The sequence below is a fragment of the Lutjanus erythropterus genome, chromosome 11 (genome assembly GCF_056507025.1).
Source record: "Lutjanus erythropterus isolate fLutEry1 chromosome 11, fLutEry1.hap2, whole genome shotgun sequence".
Taxonomy (NCBI): Eukaryota; Metazoa; Chordata; class Actinopteri; order Lutjaniformes; family Lutjanidae; genus Lutjanus; species Lutjanus erythropterus.
The window spans coordinates 11,411,377-11,433,182 of NC_139327.1; the positions used below are offsets into that span (position 1 = coordinate 11,411,377).

At 38.5% G+C, this 21,806-nt stretch overlaps 2 protein-coding genes across 3 annotated transcripts; one reads left to right on the plus strand and one right to left on the minus strand.

The window, feature by feature from the left end:
* The first annotated feature begins 807 nt into the window (after positions 1-807).
* cenpv (centromere protein V) lies at positions 808-3,255 on the plus strand. Of its 2 annotated transcripts, XM_084730800.1 has the most exons (5): positions 808-957; positions 1,043-1,135; positions 2,098-2,167; positions 2,259-2,373; positions 2,727-3,244. In XM_084730800.1, the coding sequence occupies exons 2-5, from the start codon at positions 1,044-1,046 to the stop codon at positions 2,879-2,881; spliced, it is 432 nt and encodes a 143-aa protein (XP_084586926.1). In that variant the 5' UTR covers positions 808-957; position 1,043; the 3' UTR covers positions 2,882-3,244. The 2 variants fall into 2 exon arrangements, with proteins under 2 accessions (XP_084586926.1, XP_084586925.1); XM_084730799.1 differs by lacking the exon at positions 808-957 and having other exon boundaries at positions 1,014-1,135; positions 2,727-3,255.
* pigl (phosphatidylinositol glycan anchor biosynthesis, class L) lies at positions 2,893-21,572 on the minus strand. Its single transcript, XM_084730798.1, has 7 exons — positions 21,285-21,572; positions 19,051-19,150; positions 9,684-9,774; positions 8,493-8,560; positions 7,328-7,359; positions 4,343-4,476; positions 2,893-3,429 (listed from the first exon to the last, which is right to left on the minus strand). Exons 1-7 carry the CDS (start codon positions 21,541-21,543, stop codon positions 3,301-3,303), a joined length of 813 nt encoding a protein of 270 aa, XP_084586924.1. The 5' UTR covers positions 21,544-21,572; the 3' UTR covers positions 2,893-3,300.
* Positions 21,573-21,806: the final 234 nt, after the last annotated feature.

The window sequence follows — 21,806 nt, forward strand, 5'->3', positions numbered from 1 at the left end:
TCAACACCTAGGTGTTACTGATAAATTCCCTGTTTCACACTGAATAATGACTGTGTAAATGATAGAGCTTTGAATGTCTGAGATTTAGGTCAGTCTTCTCCAAAGTTAGCTATGGGAAACCACACAGACAGGACCATGATAAGATTATTGCTGGCAGCTTTGAGAACTAGCCACTGATTTGACTCCCTACTTTTAGCTCCACCATCATTACAGACAACTGTAAACTAAATAAAATCAAAGGGCAAACACTCAGATGGGGGTCTGTAGCCTACTTGGGTTCTATTTTTGGGGTCATAGATATGATACAGCTGGGATAGTCCTAAGTTATGTATTTAGGTCACAACATTCCCGTTCCCCACCCCTCCAGCACTCTGTCATATGACACCCAACCCGTGATGCTGAACCATGCCCGTGCTTTCCAACACAGAGCAGGCTGTCTGGCTGAACTAGTTCAACCTCTGAGGAATGTGTTTGTGCAAGTCTGCTGTACTTTGCCCTGCCCCTTCCTTGGAATAATTAGGGACGGAGTCAGAGTGTTCTAGGAAAAACAATCTTTCAAGCAGGACATATAGGTCCGGCTGAGTGCTGTGGAAGCTGATACTATTATCACATGAAAGCAAAGTGTCCAAGGATCGAGACAACAAACTTGATGTTGGTTTTTCTTAAAGGTACTTTCCTTTGAATTGAATTTCCATATTCAGTGATCACATCAACAGCTGTGAATGGGCCAAAGGCTGAGAGGCTTCTAATGTAAATGTGACTCTTATCAGTGATGACTTAAGGATCGTTGTTTTCTTCAGCTAGGTGATTGTAACTGTTTAGAGTGGGACGTTCAGTTCCACGTCAGCACGTTTCACAACAAACACGTCACACCAGTTTTTCCAGAACATCATTAAACAGTTGGGCGAGGCCTCATTCATCCCTGTTCTTTTCCTTGTTGACATCAAAGTGACTGAAGTAAGGTTTCTCATCCCAGAATACTCACATATGAACATGTTTATTCCTTCATTATGATGGTTTGTTCATTTCTTTTATTCTACAGAATGGATCTGGTGAAACACACAGGCGGCTGTCACTGTGGGGCAGTTAGATTTGAAGTTTGGAGTCCCCCAGACCTCCATGTTTTCCATTGCAAGTACGGATGTTAAATTCAATTAAATCATCTCATAATCTTAAATAATGTTGGTATTGTAAAGAAACCTTGAGACCTGTATTATTTTAAATCTAAAATTAATTGGAGATCTAATTTAATTTTGACACAGAAGCAACATTTTTAAAGCTACAACAAGGAACTTCCATGTTGTGTTGATTGTGGAGGCCCCTGTAGACAAAAGTGGTAGTTGTTCCATCATAATAACCACAAAATATAACATCAAAAATAAAATGATCTAAATAAAATTCTCCTCCTGCTTCTTTTTAACTGGATAGCATATTATTTGCTGTAACTTTGCCTGGGAAAATAAACACAGGCTTATTTTATCTGATTTCACAGAGAATCAGACCCAATGGCAGCCGTCAACATCACATAAATAGAGACAACCAGTCTTCTTGTGGATGGTCTTGTTTGTTTATATAAGTCATCCAGAGGCTTCAGTATTAAATTGAGACTGGTTTCATAACCAGTTAAAAACTCTTTGTAGTAGCTTTAACTTATGGGAAAAAAAAGAAAATTAATATTCACCCCAAATCATCATATTTAAGACTTGACACCAAAAATCTTTTTTTCCTTTAATCTGTGGTGGTATTTATGCACCTTAATTGTTTTAGAGATATTAGCTGTAGAGTTTCATGTAGGAACCACTTCCTTTGTACCGTAGATAGAAAGTAGTTCATCATCAAACTGCTCAAAAAGGTCTGTGGATTATTTTAAGTAATTGGGTCATGATTTCTGGAAAGAGACATTGCTATTGAAATTTGCCAGTTAAACCCATTATACTAGGGAGAAGCAAACTTCTCTACAGCCAGTATCTCCAAAACAAAAAAATGTGTATTTTGATTTTGGAGTGAACTGTCTCTTTAAAGAGATTTCAAATTGTGTGCTTTGTTTTTTCTACACTTTTAGCACAAATATGAACTGATTTCTGTCTGTTTCTCCAGTTGTAGCATTTGCACGAAGAAACAAAACCATCATTTCATTGTTGCAAAAAATGCCTTCACACTCTTACAGGTACAGTAAAATCAAGCAACAGACCTGATTCAATTTAACTTGATAATCAGAGGACTATTTTGAGTAAATAATGATTTTGTTTCCTTCCCAGGGATCAGATAATCTGACCACATACACTTTTAACACTCACGCTGCTAAACACACCTTCTGTAAAACCTGTGGAGTTCAAAGTTTCTACACTCCGCGCTCTAACCCTGATGGATATGGTATGACCTTTAACTGCTGACACAAGACAGTCACACTGTTCTCATGTGTTGTAAACTTATTTCATCATCCTGCTGTGTTTACTCCAAACTCTGTTGTGTTTACTCCAAACTTACCAGCCCAGTCTGCTCTGTATTGCTCTGCATTTGATGTATTTGTAGAAAACAGAAATGTTCTGTCCACAAAGGGAGACAAATGGCCCTTGTTGGATAACGGTGACATCTGGAAATCAGTCTTGAAAACTTATATTTTGCATTTGTGAAGCTGAAAAGCCAAGTAGTTAGTGAAATGTAATGGAGACAAAGGGCTGTTTGTTCATGTGCAAATCACGCTGCTGCTTTTGTTTTCTCCCCAGGTGTTGCTCCACATTGTCTGGATCCGGGTACTGTCCGCAATGTCACTGTGGAGAAGTTTTGTGGGGAGAAATGGGAAGAAAGCATGCAAGCTCACAAGACCATCAGAGACATGTCTAAACCTGCAACAGACACACAGCCGAGAGAAACTCAATAACACCGCTGTGATACAAGAATCAAACCGTTTTTTAATCAGAAGTATACCCGAAATACAGTACATGATTTTCAACAACAGTCTTTGGAATTATAAGGAAAAAACACATTCAAACCTTAGTGTTGTTTTTATACAGTGCAACGACTCAAAACAATAAACATGATTGTATTACAAAAAGGCATAAGAAGTTTCCGTCATCATTATTTCAAAGTTATAGTCAGCTTTCTTTATTGAAAGTGCTCACAAAGAAATATTCAGGCTACTTTAGCCGATGAAGTATTGAAGGAATCTTTATTCACTGTGAGCAAAACAGCTCATCAGATTTGTAAACAGCTAATAAATTCACTCTTACCACGGTATTCCTTTAGTTATGTGGTGATAACCTAACAGAGTAACAGTCAGTGCATTGGGTTTAGCTTGGCTTAATAGATCTTCAGGTTTTTTGGTCCTTGTGGAATCATTTGGAACGTGTTTATGTACATGTACCGGGAGAAGACGATGTAGAGGTGACGAAACCACAGGAGTTGAGTTTGGTGGCAAAACATGGCTTCCTGAAAAGAAAAGAGTGTTGTTTGAGAGGTTATATAAGCCATATCACATCTAATTTAACAGCCAAGACACAGTGTTTTAAATGTTTTAAATCACATTTAATAATAAACAGCCTTAAAAAGTATTCATCTTAAATTCTGTTTGGGAAGCTCTTAAATATGTGTTTGTTGAATGCTGTAAGCCTGGTCTAAGATTCACTCCCACTTACTTTACTTTGGCACTGCCAACAAAAACTGAATTCCATTGCCACTGTTATCCAGTCTTATAGGCTTTTGCCATTCATGTTTGCAAACTTTGTAGCCTTGTGACCACTGTAACGCCTGCCTGGACGGCATGGAGGGCAGACAGCAAGTTAGCGTAGAAATATAGAAATTGGGAATTCTACCTTGAAATGACCTAATTTCAGACTGGCTGTAAGACAAATGTAGTGACTAATATCATTAAGGATCCCCCCCCCCCCAACATTAAGCAAATTTTTAAGGTAATCAGATAAGTGTTATTTAACTAATTTAACAGTTATGGTCATTTTATCAGACTTATGATTTTGAACTGACAATATATGTATTAACTCAAAACACATATTTTTACATTTCATGTTACATTTTATTACAAAATTTCCTAAACTGAGTTAAATGGTGACACTGAAAAGTATTATAAAAAGTTTTAGATTTAACTTGCTGATACTCACTCTAATTCCTAATGTAAGTGTATTTATTTTTGTATATAATATTAGCTTGATGAAGCATAATTTCAAACCTCAACCTCTCACTGTGCTGCTCCTCTCTCCTCTCTCACTTCGTCAGCATGTGTACTGTACTGTATATACCCTGGTTAGAATGTGTTAAAAACATGTGCACCTCCTAATAGCAGATGGTGACACGTCTTTGCCAACAAAGTGTCTATTTCGAGGCTTACTTTGGCTCGCCTGTAGCCCTGTGAGCCTGTAAAGCAGCGGAGACATGAGGGCAGCAGCCAGCTGAGGGGAAGCTCCAGGAAGGAGATGTACTTCCTGAGGAGGCCAACAGTCACCAGGGAGAGCAAACAGCAATCTGTGGGAGAACAGAGACACAGTTAGCAGCACTTAATACGTTAAACATTCACTACAGCAGCAGACACAAAACTAGGCCATTCACACAGGTTGTTCTGTTTCAAATGTTTTCATTGTGAAGCAATCTTTTGTCACCAACATGTTTAATGTAATGCAATGGCACTTTTTTAACACTTTGACTGGGTTGCACCAATAAAGATTAATTTAAAATGCTGGCTAGCTAAATCTTTCACAAAACGTTACACCTCTTGCTTGCTAACGAAAAGGTTAAGAAAATGTTACATTATTTGTTAACCCGCAAAAAGGGTAACCAAATGTTACACTGTTTGCCAGCGAGCAAAATAGTTGACAAAATGTTATAGTGTTTGCTTGCTAGCTAAAAAGTTAGGAAAACATTACATTGTTTGCTAGCCAGCGAAAAAAGTAACAAAATGTTACATATTGGCTGAATTGTTAACAAAATGTTAAAGTTTGCTCACTAGATAAAAAGTTAACAAAACATTGCGTTGTTTATTAGCTATCTAAAAAGTTAGTCAGCCTACTCATTATGACTCAGCAGAGAAGCTGAATTCCTTTGACAATAAAAAAAAAATAGCACAACAAGAAAAAGAGGCTGCTTGGCGACAAGCACACTCTTTTAGTGGATCAACTGGAGCGAAAGAAAGAAGAAATGTCACAAAACTCTGACTGTTGTGAGGAAATCATATAAAAACTGGCTAACCGGCTAGAAAAACATCATTATATTAGTGTGTAATACGGTACTTAAGTTTAAGGAGTTTGTGGGGCACGAGAGGCTTTAAGCTGTTGGTAATGAGCAGGCAGTCTTGCTGTAGAGCCAGGTAAGGAGGCTTATTTACAATCACGTTGGATCTAATTCTCTGACGCCTCTCTTGAGGCTACAGTCAGGCCAGTCAAACAGGTGATGCCTGGTAATAAATAACCAATGAGCATTATTACCGATGCACCTTGCTGTTTTTAAGATTGCTCACTGCATGTTAAAGAGGACAAAGCGGACTGAAATCTTGTCCTAAATTAAGTGTGTATTTGGCCTCAGGACTCAGATGATAATGTCTTCCTGCCATTCAACAGCTAAATGCAACTGTTGAGATCTCATGTATGATTAACTACACAGGCCTGCTGTGCGTGTTTCTTATCTCGCTGCTGACTCAAACATTAATGTGGGTGTGCTCTCCTCTGTGGACCTTAATGTTTACCAAACTAGAGAAGTAATGAGCTGTCAGCCTGTTGGAACACGTCGCCCCCTCTCTGTCCTACTTCTACTTTCAGATAGAAGTAGATAGATAGATACTTTATTCTTCCCCTCAGGGAAATTCAAGTATCCAGTAGCTCACACATATAAATCTAGATTAAGAACAATAAACAAAAAATGAAAGTCAGTAATAATGCTCATATACTGTTCAAGAAACGCCCCCCCATTTAAGGTCAAATGACAACTTTCAGAAGCAACTGAAAGTAAAAATAAATTCAGTCTAGCTGGGCTGAAAAGAAAAGAGAAACTGATATACATTTTGAGTTCAACTGGAGACTAAATGAAGGGGATTTTAACATCTGCCAACAACACAGTTCGAAACATCTGGAATGAAACTGCCATATGCACAAGGCTGAAAACAAACATATGTATTGTAACTAATGTTTCCAATGTCCAACTGGCCTCATGCTGCCACCAGCAGACCAAAATATAGAGAGGACACACACGACTCATGCAGCTCTTTTGAACAGCAGAGGGCGCTGTACATTAACAAAATAGCCAGTCTGAGGCAGTGTTTACAGGACTTTCCAAGGTTCTCAATGTGGAGAATGCAGACCAGAGAGGGGGTGTTTATCATAAGAAGACATGATGTCTGTCTTGTCTAATTGTGAAGAAGTCTGTATCTTCAAAGTGCTATGTAATAATTATACATCCTTTGTTGGTGAGTGTGGGCACAGGGTTCCTACACCTTTCTGCCTTTTCTAAACTCAAATTCAAACACTTAAGAATTTCCAAGGTGCATTTTCAAGCTTTTCCTGCATGTTACAGCTGTGGTTAATTCAATATTTTTTTTTTCAATATACTCAAAATGATTATTACACTTTTCCCATCACATTAAATCAGATGTTATTGAACTATGAAGAACCAAAATGATGCTTCGTGATAGCTTCCTTTAGAAGGGTGACATATTAAAGGAAAACACAACAAAGTTACATGACTGAAAATGTGTCATCTGTCTGTAAGTGAACTCCAACCTGGCTGAGCCAATATCTGACTTAGTACATTTTTTTTTTTTTGAATCAAAAGAGCTTATTATTCTGTCAGGGGGCAATTTATTATGAAAGTAACTGAAATAAATATAAAAACTAAAGTAAAATAATGAAAATTTACAGGAAATGTCTTTAGGATTATGATTGAATAAAACATATTATTGAAGTTTTTGATATTTTTGTTTATTATCATTTTTTTGTAAATTACTTGTCATATTAATTGAAAAATAAAAGAATAATCATTAGATTAATTGATAGATTAATTTAAAAAAATACCGTTAGGCAGTCCTAAATTAATGCCAATGAAATTACAATTTCAAGCAGTTTCAAGCACTTTATCCAAACTTCAAGCACTTGAAAACGTAACATTATGATGTCAGTTATATATGAAGTGTTTTCAAGGATTTCCAGCACCTGTACGAGCCCAGTCAGTGTCACTGTTCTCCACATATCCAGTGGAAAATGACTGCTTCCACCAGAACAACTTGCTCAAGAATTTAAACTTTTACTTGCAGTAAATCTGACCTGTGATACTTGGGTCAGAAAGTTTAAAAATATAAACCACTTAAAAGTTTTCTGTGTATCAAACCTACCATTGGGCACTTGTCCAGTGGAAGCGAGATGGCTGCAAGAGGAGAAAAGAACAATGTTACCCAGTGAAAAATGTCAAAGATAAAAACATTTTTGTCAAAAAGATGATACATCTTCCTGACAGCATTTGTGTTGGCTTTACCTTTACAAAAATGTTCACAGTGTAATGATGTTTCTACTTGCCAATATATGACCGAGATGAGAGTTTTGGTTACACTGATTACAGCGCAAAGACAATGACAGAAAACCCACAGGAAAGAACATGCCGTTCTGCAGCCAAGCTACTGCTAAATATCTACCATTTTGTCGGTTTTGGGTCGAGTTGTGTTGAGTGCTGGAGGGGTTTTTTTTCTGAGTAGCAAAAACACGAGTTCTTTCAATAACTTGTCTTTAAGTCCTGGTGGGAGCACAGCCAAGTTTTCCTTTCAAACTTGCATTTCTGTGTGCAATAGCTGTTAACATGTTGACAAAAACAAAACCCAACAACAAGCCATTGAGCTCTAGAGTGCTGTGAAACTAGTGCACGGCGGCCCCTCTGGGTTCCAGCCTAATGGGAATCATGAGATGTGATTTGGAGAGCTCGCATCTTATCAACAGATGAGGCCCACAGATTGACAGAGAGCCATATAGGCTCAGCGAGGGAAAAGACCATGACTAACATGGCAGACAATTAAGGCATCAGTGCGACATGGGGACAGAGACGTACACTTCACAGTGCAAAACATTTTTTTTTTTTAAACCAACAGTCTGATGCAACTTGCTTGGTTGGCCTCTCCAAACCAGAGCTGCCCTCCCACCTCACCACTTCAGGGACAGGATTTACTGCTGCTCTCTGGGAGCGCAGCCGAATGCCTCTGAGGACTCTGTTTGGATGACCTCTCAGCTATGTAACAGACCAATTCTGAAAAACATGGTCTCTGTGTGTGTGCGTGTGTGCGTGTGTGTGTGTGTGTGTCTTTGTGGGGAAACATTTGGAAAGATGGATGTTGATTTGAGTCTAAATGTTCTACATTTTCCTGGACGGTGTTTTATGACGGTGGAGTGGGCGGGTTTCTATGTAGATGTGTAAAAAGCCACACAGTATTCCTGAGGATGGCTTCTTTAAGTTGAGGGATTTAAAAAAAATCTGTTTTTCCTGATGGCAAGGACTTAAAGTTCAGCCAGTACCTGACAGCTTTATGGATGGCTATGTGATTGGCATGGCCGCTTACTCCTCTTCCATCGAAGGTCAGCACCTGAAACAACAAAATATCTCACTGCGTGGGTGAAAAGCCAGAATCTGGCTATCTAAAAGTGAATTTAAATAAACGGAGGCAAAAGCAGAGGCAGAGATTTTTGTTGGGTTAGTGGAAGGCTTTCTGTGTCTGACTGCGGAGCTGCTTGGCAGCTGACAACTGATATTTAAAAACCTTTTTCTGTTTGCATGCTTGCACACCAGAGGAAGCAAGTAAAAAAAAAAAAATCAGGTCAAAGGGAATGAAAAAGTGCTTGGCAAAAGACTTGGCATTTGCCATGCTCAGACGTATTCTTCCATGACTATGTCTTTGCAATCAAGCATAAGTTAAGTCTAAGCTCCCAAACACCACATCTTACAAGTAACTTTTATTCTCTTCATCCTTGCTGGCTTGTATATGGAAAAGCAACGGACTGGCATGGTGTCAGACCATGGAAACAATATTTTTCAGTTTAAGAGCAGTAAAGTTAACTACTTTTCACATCTAGATGTGCGTCATTGCTGCATGTATTCGTTAGAGAAGATGTTTACGTGTGACTGACATGATTCTCCAGCCTAGTTTTTGGTCTAGAGGCTGCCAAGCCTGACAGGATGGGAGGAGACGGTGTGTTTGTTTGTCGTCTTTGATAACAAAAAGAGATCAGCAACTACAGAATAGAAGAACCCAGCAGTGTTTTTTGCTATTGCTGCGTACTTTCTGTTTGTCAGAGCATTTATTTATTTTTTTGCTCTTGTTGAGATAGACCAGATGAAAATACTTTGATTCTAAATTTGCCACATTCCCATTAGCTAATAGTGCGGAACTGCACTGAGGCAGATAAGGATCTCTGTAAACACCGAAATTGAATCCAAACTTTCTACTGCGGCCATTTCCCCTCATTTTCAGGGAGGCTCAAAGTACAGTCTGAGCTGGACGAAAAGAGACGGCGGCTGACAGGATTACTGCACAGACCGCAGTGAAAATGGATAATGAGCTAGAAAGCTGTGGTGCCAAAACATATGGTAAAAAACAAAACAAAACAATACGTGGGTTATGTACACAGAATGGCAGGGAAATTGTGTGTTAACATCAAACAGGAAATGAGAGAAAAGCCACTGCTTTGAAAGGAAAGAGTTGAGTATACCATGTTGAAGGAGTGAGCTCTTATGTGATTCATGATTACAGAAGACACCAAGGAGACCTTCCATTCAGCTTTGGGATCATCTGGAAGTTTTCTGGGAGGAAAAAAGGGACTCTGGTTATCTGGTTATCCACCAAGTTAAAGTAATATTACAACTGTGTTTTACTGTGATACAGCATGTATGGATTACTAAACAAGCATATTGTGCACAGATCCAAGAGCCCAAGTGGTCTGAGGCTCCCTGGATCAGAGTCACAGTTTGAAGTGACAGTTACGTGACCACATACCACCAGAAAATGACTACAAAGAGACAGAAGATGAATATGAATAGAAACAAAACAACCAGAAAGCGATATGAAATGATTATAGACAAAAAAGACCACAGAAACACAAAACAACCACAAAGAGACAAAAAACATCGACAAAGAGACACAAGATAACTACAATCAACGAAAAACAAACAAACAACTACAACGAAAAACAAAATGACCACAAAGAGACATGAAATGACAAGAAAAACACCAGAAAGAGCCACCAACAGATGCAAAAAACTACAAAGACAAACTTTTAATTTGGGTGTCCTGCTACTGTTGGAAGGGTTTGGGTGGCTATTTTGTCTTTTGTATGTCTGTGCCAAGGGGCCCACGGCCTCATAATCCATCTATGACAAAGCTTCTCAAAGCGTGGACTGAGGTCTGGATGTGGACCGAGGGACAAGTCAAGCCGGACCCAGCCTACACTTGGAGTTATGAATACAATAAGTTATAAAGTGTAGCGTTTTCTATTTTGAAATAAACTTTCTGTTGATCAAAAAAATGTTAGTGACATTGAATAAACAGGATGGCTGGAGATCACTCACAGTGAAAATGTGGTTTTAGCGTAGTTTACTTCCCTATTATTGACATCATTGCCATGGTGACATTAACTGCCAAAGAGTTTTGTGTTGTTGCTGTCGTCACTGGAGGTTTTGCTATCAGCTCCTAAATCGCCTTTCCTCCTGCGCAGCCCTAACGTATTTTGACTGACTTGAAAGTATGTTGCTTTAACATGATACATGGGCTCATGACATGTCACTTTGTGATTATAAATTGTTTCGGACCTTTGACCTTGAATAAAAACAAGTTGCGAACCTGAGTAATAAGTTTGAGAATCCCAAACCTATAAGATGCAGAAGTGCTTTATGTCTGCATTTGTAGTTCCCTGTAACTGTAAGTCAAGAGCATTCTGCACAGCACAAGCTTCCTCTGTGTTTCATGGACTCAGCAGTCTTGTTGCTTTCTGAACACTATATTTTTGCATAGGGCTAGATATAACCCAGCATTTTAAAAAAGGCTGTTGTGGAATGCAAACACGAGGGAGTGCTGGGAAGTCCATGGGGTTAAGGGTTAGCATCATCTTCATCTGAAACTATAGCCTGGAGCCAGCACAGAGCATACATCAAACATCACATTTGGCCAGCCGGAGCTCTTGGCCTACTAAACATGCATAGACTCTCTTCTTTGGCAGAAATAACAGCATTTCTTTTTCTCAGTTTAAAAAAATAAAAGCACTGCTTTCTATGGTTGTTCTACATCCCCCTGGAACTCGAGAGAAACCAGCCACAGAAAATAAAGTGCTTAAAAACCTACTCAGGCAGACTCAGATATGAGTTGGGTCAACAGAGTTCATATTAAAGCCCTGAGGGCAGTTGAAGTGCAGCAGATCCAGTCTGTTCACCAGTTATCATTTCTCTGCTTTATGTTGATCAAAAACACAACCACCAAGAGAACCTGACACGACAGTTTGAAATAGCAAACTGTGGGAGTCTTGGTCTGACAAGATAAGTAGACAGATCAATGACACAACATGTTGTTGTACACTAGGGGAAGCACATGGGTGGTGTGAGTGACAGCGCGTGCATGTGTATGTATATATAAGTGCATCAAGTGGGGGGAGGTTTGGGGGTGTGTCAACAGTGCTCCCTTCCCCACAGTTGCTAACAATGAGGCAGGACAGTTGAGCTAGTCGGGGGAAGTGATGGATTAGGCCACAAATCTATTGGCTGCCAGCGATGTGAGGGTCAGGCTTCGGTGGGAGGGGTGGCGGGGTGGGGGTCGGCCATGTCACGGGGATAAGGGGCGGAGGGTCGGGGGTTCAGAGATAGTTTAAAACTGTCTGTCATCGAGTGAATGCACTGCTGTGACACTTTGATACCAGTGACATATCATTAGGGCTGTGTCTGTGTGTTGAGGGTTTTCTTTAGGATGAAGCTGTGAAACGGAATCTTATTTAGGGCTGCAACTAACAATTATTTTCATTAGAGCGGCTCAATTAAGCAAAAACATATTGAAATCACAATATAGCTCTCTGCAATTTCCATATCTAGGTTGCACGAGGTGCAATATTTGTTAAAGGCAAAATATGGGTCAAAAACTTTTCAAGTAATGAATACTGTGACGCAGAGATGTCCTGTCCTACAAATCGGATTCTACAGACTTCAAAATCTTCATTTGGTACAGATTCTAGCAAAAAAAATCACACCAGTCACTTTAACATGTTTTTCAATCAAAATAAAAATAATCATGTAAAAATTCTTCACTTGCAATATCAGTCAAAATAACTGCTATATTTTTTCAAAATCATTCAGTCCTAATCTTCATTATGAATTAATCTGTCATAGAGGTACAACAATTAATTATTAAATTATAAGTTATTAAGTAAAAAATTTCTGATTTCAGCTTTTTAATTTAAAATATTTTCTGGTTTCTTTATTCCCTTATGGCAGTAAACGGAATATCTGCCACTTATTTTCACAATGAATCCTTCTTTCTATAAAATTTCACAACACAACTTCCAGGAGTCCAAACTGATGACATCAAATTGCTTATTTTATCAACCAGCAGTGCACAACCCAAAGCAAATACCTGACATTTTTGTTTGAAAAATGACTGAGACGATGAATCGATTATCAAAATAGTTGATGACTACTTTTCTTTTGCTCAATTAATTGATTTAAATCAATTAATCAACTATTTGTTGCAGCTCTAACTTTACTTAAACTAATGTTAAATGCTGCATAAATGAATCAAACACAAGCCTAAGTCCTAATTTCTGATGCCTGCTTGTTACTGAAAGCTAATAAAAAACAAGGATATTGTAAGAATTTGGCCAAAGTGCATGAATATTAAGTATTGAAATATCATAGTGAGCTTGGCTGTGCTGTAGCCCTATCTGTGTTGTATTTTTTCACGTCTTATTTTAGACATTTTGCCTTACAGCTTGACAACTGCAGCTAAGCTCAAGCCTGTAAGGAGGGGGATGTGAAAAAAAGAAAAATGAACAAAAGATATAAGACACCTGACCTTTCTCAAGCAGGATGCAGGCTGAGTGTCAGCTTCGCCATGGCAACCGTGCAAAACGTCCTAAAGTAACCTCCATAGCTCCCCCCTTTCTAGCTTTGCATGTGGATGTCTAATTGCTTGCAGGCATCTGCATGCAGTTGTTGAACTTTGGCCCAGTAAGGGGATTCTGTGTGTGTGTGTGTGTGTGTGTGTGTGTGTGTGTGTGTGTGTCAGAGAGGGCTTGTTTAGTCTGGTCACATGGACCACAGGCCTGCGAAACTGCCAGACTTCTGTCCACACAGTCAGATTATATGTCCTGCTGGGAACGGCTGAGATGCCACTACAAACTGACAGTACGCCCACAATATCCCACTGTAATAAGGCTGTTACAACTATAGTAACAACACCAACACACACATGTTGTTTCACAATGATTTAGAGACGTTTGCGGTTGCAAGTTTTGCCAATATTCTCTAATAAACTGTCATGAAAATAACCACGGAAATAATGCTGTTAACCATAGAAATACTGTTGTTGTTTTGAAAGTAAGTTATGCAGAAAAGGAGCAATCTAATGTGACAAAATAACAGTTGAGAGAAGCAACTGTTTGACTATGCAGAGGCCCGAGTGTGCTGGTGACAAATGTATCTGGGATAAAAGCACAGCCAGGGGTCAGTGGCAAGGCTGGAACATCTCACCACTATTTACTGTGCCCTGCCATGTGCTTATAAAACAGCTAGGGCTATTTTTTACCACTGATCAATGTATATTTAAACCTTGTGTGGGGATAGAGTGTTACTGCAGTGAGTACGGTGGCTTTCCTTTCCAGACAACAAGAGCTTAACTCTTTGTTTAGATGCACACAGAGAATTACATTAATCCAATCAAAAAAAAAAAGCTTCCATTTTGTGCTTTATTCTTGATTAAAGACTTATTTCATGTAGTTTAAAAGTATGTTATCATGGAACATTAAACAGAGTCACATCACCTTATTAAAGTTACAAAGAAATCAAAGTGGGTGAGACAGAGCGCTGCTTCAGTTCAGTCTGATGGATAATGTAATGAAGAAGTGGAATGGTTGGATTTGTGCAGTGAGCAGCTATAATAGAGTCCAGGGAGCAGACAGAGGTCAAGCCAGTGCAAGTGCAGAGGCAGCAGAGCGTGATCAGATCGAGCTTGATCACAAAGGCCCCAACATGCACTGGGGCCCCAGATACTGTCAACACAGCTGTCCTATTCAGTGAGCATTAAAGGGAAAATCCTATTTTAAAACAGAATTCACGTGTTTTTCCTGTAACTCCGCAGGCCATGGTTGTGAGTGAGCAAGTCTCACCCAGATCTGTCATGATGACACATAACCCACACTGTGTACTACACTTTTGTTGTGACATTGAGACTTTAGCTTGAAAACAAAAGTCCAGTGCATCACACTTCCCCGATGAATGAGATGATAACACTGTACATTGTCAGGCCATATCGCAAAAATCATCTATCTAGTCAGGTACTGACTTTTTTGCTCATTTTTAATATAGTTTTACCGGGTGTGACAATATCTTGATTTCACTGTATGATGAAAATGTCAATTAAAGGTCCAGTGTGTAAGATTTACGGAGATTTATTGGGAGAATATGGCATAAATGGAATAGAGTAAGTATGTTTTCATTTGTGTCTCCTTCACCTGAAAGTATGAATCATTGTTTCTTATTTACTTTAGAATGAGTTGTTTATATACAGTCACCCAGAACAGAAAAAACAAACACTGGCTCTAGATAGGGCCTTTCACATTTGCGCAACTTCCACAGCCACCGTAGGTTCTCCTACATTTTTAGAAGGGGAGAGTGAGAGGAGGTGTTTGCAATATGCAAGCTCACCACTAGATGCCAATAAATCCAGCGCACCTTTAAATCCTTTAAAGGTGTCCTGTGCAGTTTTCTCGTAAGCAAACAAAATTTGTGTTTACTTTTACTCACTATTGTGTGAATACTCAAGCTCCAGCAAAAGTTTCCTCTGCATTTTCTTCCTCATAAAACATGCACACTTTTTTAAGTACTTTAAATCCAGCATTGTTTACATCCACGTTTAACTTTACTAGAAGTGGAATAAAAAACTCGAGGTCAAAAACTCCATAGGGAACCTTTAATTCTTATAAGATGATTTGCATCGCATTTTGTCTTATATAAATACACTGGCAGCATTACATTAATTTGAAGTCATTACAAGACTAAATGACTCGTTGGCACAGATTTATTTTTTAAAACTTAAAAACAAATTGAACAAGTGTCATGGCTGAACTACCAAATAATAATCCAGTGTGGCATACATAGAAACTCAAGGCAAATATTGTGAACTCACAAAGTCTGAGGATCTGCTCTAGATTTTGTCCTTTTATAGCATCACTTGAAAATCTCAATTCTTCATTCTCCTGGGAGCTCATTTTCATAGTTACTGTACTTGTTTCACTTGACATAATCTTTGATGATTACAGCTAAATGCCAGAGATTTGTCTGGAGATCATTACTGTAACTACTGGACTGTACTCTTTTGCCCCTTTGTAACTCCCAGTGGCTTTGATAAAAAAAAGAGTATACAGACATGAATAACTGTTTTTTTTTTTATTTTTTTTTACTTTCATCCATCATTGTTGTAGGCCTAAAGTGATTCTTACATTCTGTTACTGTAAAGATGTGCAGCCAAAACACAGATTAAAAAAATGGTTAATATTTGTCAAGTAAAATGTGCATTATATCTTGCCAGTGGCTTGTCTTAGGTATCCCTAGGCTAGCTGTGGATGCGCTCTTTTCATAATAAAGGTTGCAGAACCCTGGTCTACTCCATTATCCATCTTAAGTCTACATGAAAACTAGGGCTGTACAATCAATTGAAATATTACTGAAATTGAAATATGGCCAAGTGCAATATTCAAATCACAGAAATGCAGTTTTCCACAAAGGCAAAATCTGTAACAAAACAGCATTTTTTAATGAAATATTGATGAGTATGAGACTATGACTATGAGAATACTTGACAAGCTTTTATTTTGGCTTTGGTTTACTAATAAGAATCAGGTTTTGAAACCTGTGTAGCTAGTATCTTTGATGCAACATTGTGTTTTAATGGTACAAATGAAGGAATTCATGGATTCTGACTATAGTCTCTAGTGCATTTCATCATTGGATTGTGATTGTAATAAGATGCTTAGGGCTTTTGCTTCTATTTCAATTTTCCAGTTTCTACTCTCTACCAATTTTTGCACTACATCTGTTTCTTTCTTTGTGCACAACAAAATGGCCAGAAAGAAAAACAGGGAGAGGTCAAGTCAAGGATGTACATCTGCACATACTTGGGCAGAGAAGGTTACAAGCAAAGCCAAAGTGTGGCTAGCCATGTACAGACACACAAAGAGAAAAACAGTTTGGAATGACCTACATTAGCAGCGCTCAGAGCATTGCCAAAATGTATCCCGCAGTCCTTGGCAGTTGGCTTCAGCAGACATGGACAAGAGGAGGAGGAGGAGGAGGAGGAGGAGGAGGAGGAGGAGGAGGAGGAGGAGGAGGAGGGGTGGAACAGAGGGAGAGGGAGAGAGGGAGAGCTTGGTTGTGAGTGAGTGAGTGAGCAGAGCTCTCAAAGTGCTGATTAGGTGTGTGTTTTGGGCAAACAACAGAATACACAGAAAGGGAAAACAGGCTACACTCCAGGTCAGCAGAAGTGCAGACAGTGCTAAGATCAAAGTTCAGCTATATTCTGTGTGCACAAGATGATAAAACTGGGAAGTCTGCGTGTGTGTGTATAAAAACACACGCACCAACAATGTTCTCTAGGGCAGACAACCTGGGCAGGCTGCCAGGTTATTACTGCGAGTTCCAGGTTAGTGCCAGAGTTCATGTAGCTCTCCTGGTGAGCCAACATGTAGAGACTCACATGTAGGCAGCCCTGCGGTTCTTAGAAACTCAACACATTTTCAAGGAAAGCTGCAGGATTGATCCACAGGAGGAAATAAGAAAACTCCCCTTTTCAACATCACCTTTTACCACTACTTTCTCTGTAACTTGACCTTGCCAATAGCCAGAGCCTGGAAAGTCTCACAGCTGCATCAACAACAAAATATAGCAGAAAACAGAAGTAGAGCAAGTTCCACAAGAATTTGGACAACAATGCAGTTCAAAGATCTGGCTCCCAGTTCTGCACACTGCTTTCAATGCAAAATGACAATGGTTTTAACTTGGAGACATTTATAGCCACACTGAAAGTGCTATAGCTGTTACAACACATCATTTACGGTGACAAAAAGTTTTTCAGCAAAGTGACACGTTTTCATTTGCTGTCAAAAAAAGGGCCTTTTTACACTTAAAACTCTGAACCAAGGTTCACGTTTGTGTCCCACTGTACACATTTGATCCAGTTTGTTTTGATTTCACACTGCAAATACACAAGCACACTAAAGAACCTATGTGAGCAGTTTCTCCTTATACTTGCATATGTCTGTCACTGGTGTGTTGTCAATGCAATTACTTTCTCTGACACTCTTGGAAAATAATCGAAAAGTGTCTTAATTTTTGTGAGTTCTTTCCACCTGACTCTTTATAAAATTGTCAGACCAAATGTTGTTTCAAACTGAACCATGGATTTGATCTGGTACCTGACCACCTCTTTTCTGTCAGCACAAGCTTCAGACTTTAGTCTGGAGGTTTCACACCTGTAATTTCAGTTTGGATCAAACTAAAAAGTCCAGTCTGAACCAAACATGGAAGGTGTGAAACAGCCCTAAGATGAACAAGAGCTAGTAAACAATAGGCAGGTTTTGTTTTGTTTTTTTTTAAAACTGTTGTATTCCTGCACCAAAGCTGAAATGTGCATTCATTTTCTTACCACTAATTTTCCTACAAAGCTGCACAAGAAAATTGTTGGGGAGCCACTGAGAGGGAGAGAGCAGCACCCACCCAGCAGCATTTCATCCTCTACCTCTGAGAGGTTGATATGCTCAAAAGTTTTCCACTTCAACAAACTCTAATTGGATCTGCAAACTCCTGTGTGATAAAAAAAAAGTTGACATGATACGAAACTAAACTTAGGTAGAAGGATCTGGGGGCTTTCTCCACTGGAAGAAAATTTTGTTGATTTTAATATGTAAATGAAACATGTTGGAGCATTTTGAGATTATAATACAAAGAGAAAACATCTTCTTTTGATAAGTTTTAAAAGGAGCCCCACATTTACCTAAAAATTACCATTAATTTAGCTGTGAAGAGGAAAATAATGTCATCTAATTAACAGGAAAATACCTCCACAAATAATAATTTTAATCAGGCCAATAGTCATAGTGTACCTAATTTACCCCTAGGGATCACTGACCTTGACTAATCCATCACGACTGTTTAAACAGGTTGATAGACTGTTCAGGGCATGCAAACATTACAGGCAAATATCATAGTTCCACTAAGGACAACTTTTAAAACAAATAAAAAACACTGTTTAAGTTTGCTTTGATAATAATTAAAAAAAAGTGCTTTAATATAATTTTTAGAGCAGGATACATAAAGAGATATATACTGCAGATAGATGGTTAGATCAATTGATGTCAGTTTGGAATTTTAAAGCTCTTTAGGTGGCCTCAGTGTCCCACAGGGCAGACTTATCACTGTCCCTGAGGCCTAATCATTTATTTCCCTGGCTGTGACGCAGAGCTAATACATCAGGCCAAGCCACATCAGCTCTGTTGTAGTGAGAATGGATGGGTGTGATTTGTGGTCAACTCTCTATTTGTTCTGATAGACACTGGGTGGCAGGGAGGGGACTGATGGGCTCCAACAGGCAGGCACGCTGAGACCTGACTCCTGAACTGAAGGCAGCATAAGCACATTTTGCTAAGTGATTTTTGAACTAACAATTAGCTTCAGTTTTAAATCACATTCAGAGTCAGCACAAGTACAAAACAAACACAAATCTGAATATTTAACAGTGCAAATTCTTACAAGACAACACAAACTATTTGAACATTAAAGACACACGGTTGTAATTTGTAGGTTGTATGTTTGGTGCAGACAGCCGCTTACTTATGGTCTACTATGGTGACTCTGGATTCTGGTATCCCCAACACACCACAGCTGTTGAGAAGTTCTTGTTTACGCTGAGCTCCTTGATTGTAGTAGTTTCCTGTATAATATTTGGAGGACAAATTAGGCCAAAGATGTACTCCAATGAAAGAAAAATCCAAACACAAGTCTAAATTACATCAGTAGATTCTGTCTAAGTAAAACATTCTCAATGATGTTGAAATATCCTATTTTCTTTAGCTGTGTAGTAATAGTCTTCTAACATCAGTTAAGTTGGAGCTAAATAAAATAGTGTTGCACAGATGTTAAATGTGTTGAACAGATCTTTTTCACCGCTGCCATATTGATGAAATAGTAGGATAAACACAGGTGTTACCAGTGATACTAAAGTTGTTTGATTCAGTGTAGCAGAGATTTTCCAGTGAGCCATCATGCACAGTGGAAGCTCCCTGACTCTGTTTGACCTGAATGGAACTGAACGTTATATCATTGGTAATACCTGTGCTTACCCCTGCTATTTGTCAAAATGGCTCATGTGAAAAAGATCTTCTAGATTTTAAATAGTTTCACTAGCACTACAAGCAATGCCACCTTCTGAAAACTCACAAGTTCACCCAAAAAGCCTTTGTTTATTTTAGGTCTTACGATGATGGACACCAACATTGTTGAGCATTATCTAGAAAAGCTCTAATTGCTGTTGAAAACCCTGTGACTCGAGTTTGTGTGATTTTCATATTTTGTTTGCGTTGCTTTACCTTTCTTTATTTAGCCATCAAAGTGGTTCCCAAACTTTTTCTGGCAGGCCCCCCTTCAGAAGCCAAAAAAGTTCAACCCCCCTCCATGTATATAAAGAATGGCAGGGGAAGAAACTAATAAAAAAGATAAAAAGATAAAAAAAAGATTCAAGTTGAATCTTTGAAATAATATGATAGCACCAGCAAACTCTTATTTGCTTATTTTCTCAAAATAAATCATATTCATTTCACTATGTTTCACTCTGTGGTTGTCCCCTGGTCATCTGAGCCCCCCCTACAGTCCACCCCCAGTTTGGGAACCACTGGACTATCATATTTTACCTAAAACTGAACAACCCTTGGCCTTCTGAAATCTTTCTAAACTCCACTGGAAAAAGTGAGGCTGGCTTTCTTATCTCTTACAAGAGTTTACAGTTGAGGGCTATTTAGTCTTTCAAAAATCACACAATCAAGCAAAACACACAAAAAAAAACCAAACAAACAAACAAAACAAAAAACACACAATCTGAATCCCTGATTCGAGTCTGTCTGTGGCCACAACATATTATATGATTTTAAACAGCTGTTAAATAGCTCTGTCTATTTTCAGTAGTCATGTCAGCAACAATAATTTTCATTTTTTTTAAAAAATAATTAATTGTTTAACTAAAACCAGTTCAACCTACCTTGTCTCTCAGCAAAATGCTGTCAGTTATTTGGTCAGACAAAGTTGCTCTATATATGTATGTAGAGCTGAACAATATTGAACAAATATCTAATAGTAACTAATATGGCAATGATGTTATGATTTGCAATATAAGAGGGAATGGTCATTTTTCCATTATAATTTAAATTTTCATTAAACAACACAAAAATGATTATGCTGTTTGATTTTTGTGCGGACATGGACCAAATAATGACTTTTTCTTAAGTCTATAGAACATGATGTTGTACCTCCTGTAAACTGACAGTTACAGTAGGCCATATTGTAATTTTGATACAATATTGATTTAATTTTTCAGCCCTATATGCAATGTTTTGCCCTAACGTTGACAAAGTCACTTTTTTGGGAGAGCTGAAATTCATTTTCATTCAAAGGAAAGCTAATAACTTTGATTAGCTAACTACAGACTTTTTTCACGGCAGCCATATTGATACGAAATAGTACGGTAAATATAGATGTTACTAATGATACTAATTAATGTCCTGTTCCATTTAGCGCAGTAGAGCCTTTCCAGTGAGCCAACATACACAATAGCAGCATCCTGACTGTTTGACGTGAACACAACAGCACCTTAATTAGTGCCACTGGTAACACCTGTGGTTACTCTACTTCATATCTAAATGGCTACCATGAAAAATGTGTATTTTCTGTTAATTCACATGGATGGACTATGTAAATAGTTAGCAGCATGTCATATGATGAATAATTCATTCGCTATTATGTTAAGTGGATTTATTAGCGTTATTTATGCAAACAGTAGTGTGCTGTCACCGTACCTTCAGATAAACACAGCAAATGAACACTGGCGTTAAATTCAACGAGTCGTATGATGGTTGGCGCGAAGAACATACATTCATCATCCGGGTGCGCAGTTACAATTAGAGCTCTGATATCAGCGCCGGTTATTTCGCTCTTTGATGAAACGTTCAAGACATGTTTCAATGACTTCACCAAAGCTCGCCGATGTCGATAGTACACGCATTTTATCCAAGCCAAAAAGGATAAAACTATGAAGACAACCAGGTAAACACTCATTATTTTGACCGTTACCGTAAACAATCCGTGTAAAGACAAAAGTCTAACATGCAAAAGGTTCCACGTGTAAAAACATGCATGAAAGCTGCCTGATATAGCTAACTTTAGCCATTCTTTATGGAATGCAATAAGTATAATAACTAAGTCAAACAAAGCAATGGCTGTTCAATTTTAGCCCCATAATAATATTTATACTCACTTGGAATACATGTCGCTTTCTCAGTTAATTTGAGTTTAGATCAACTTAATAAGGGAACAAAAAA

Coding starts and splice junctions, on each gene's coding strand:
- cenpv (XM_084730799.1), top strand. CDS start 1,014: ATGGTTTGTTCATTTCTTTTATTCTACAGAATGGATCTGGTGAAACAC. Junction 1,136..2,097: donor CTCCATGTTTTCCATTGCAA/GTACGGATGTTA, acceptor CTGTTTCTCCAG/TTGTAGCATTTGCACGAAGA. Junction 2,374..2,726: donor CTCTAACCCTGATGGATATG/GTATGACCTTTA, acceptor TTTTCTCCCCAG/GTGTTGCTCCACATTGTCTG.
- pigl (XM_084730798.1), bottom strand. CDS start 21,543: ATGAGTGTTTACCTGGTTGTCTTCATAGTTTTATCCTTTTTGGCTTGG. Junction 9,775..19,050: donor GTCACCATAGTAGACCATAA/GTAAGCGGCTGT, acceptor TTTTCCTCCCAG/AAAACTTCCAGATGATCCCA. Junction 7,360..8,492: donor GCCATCCATAAAGCTGTCAG/GTACTGGCTGAA, acceptor CTCCTCTTGCAG/CCATCTCGCTTCCACTGGAC.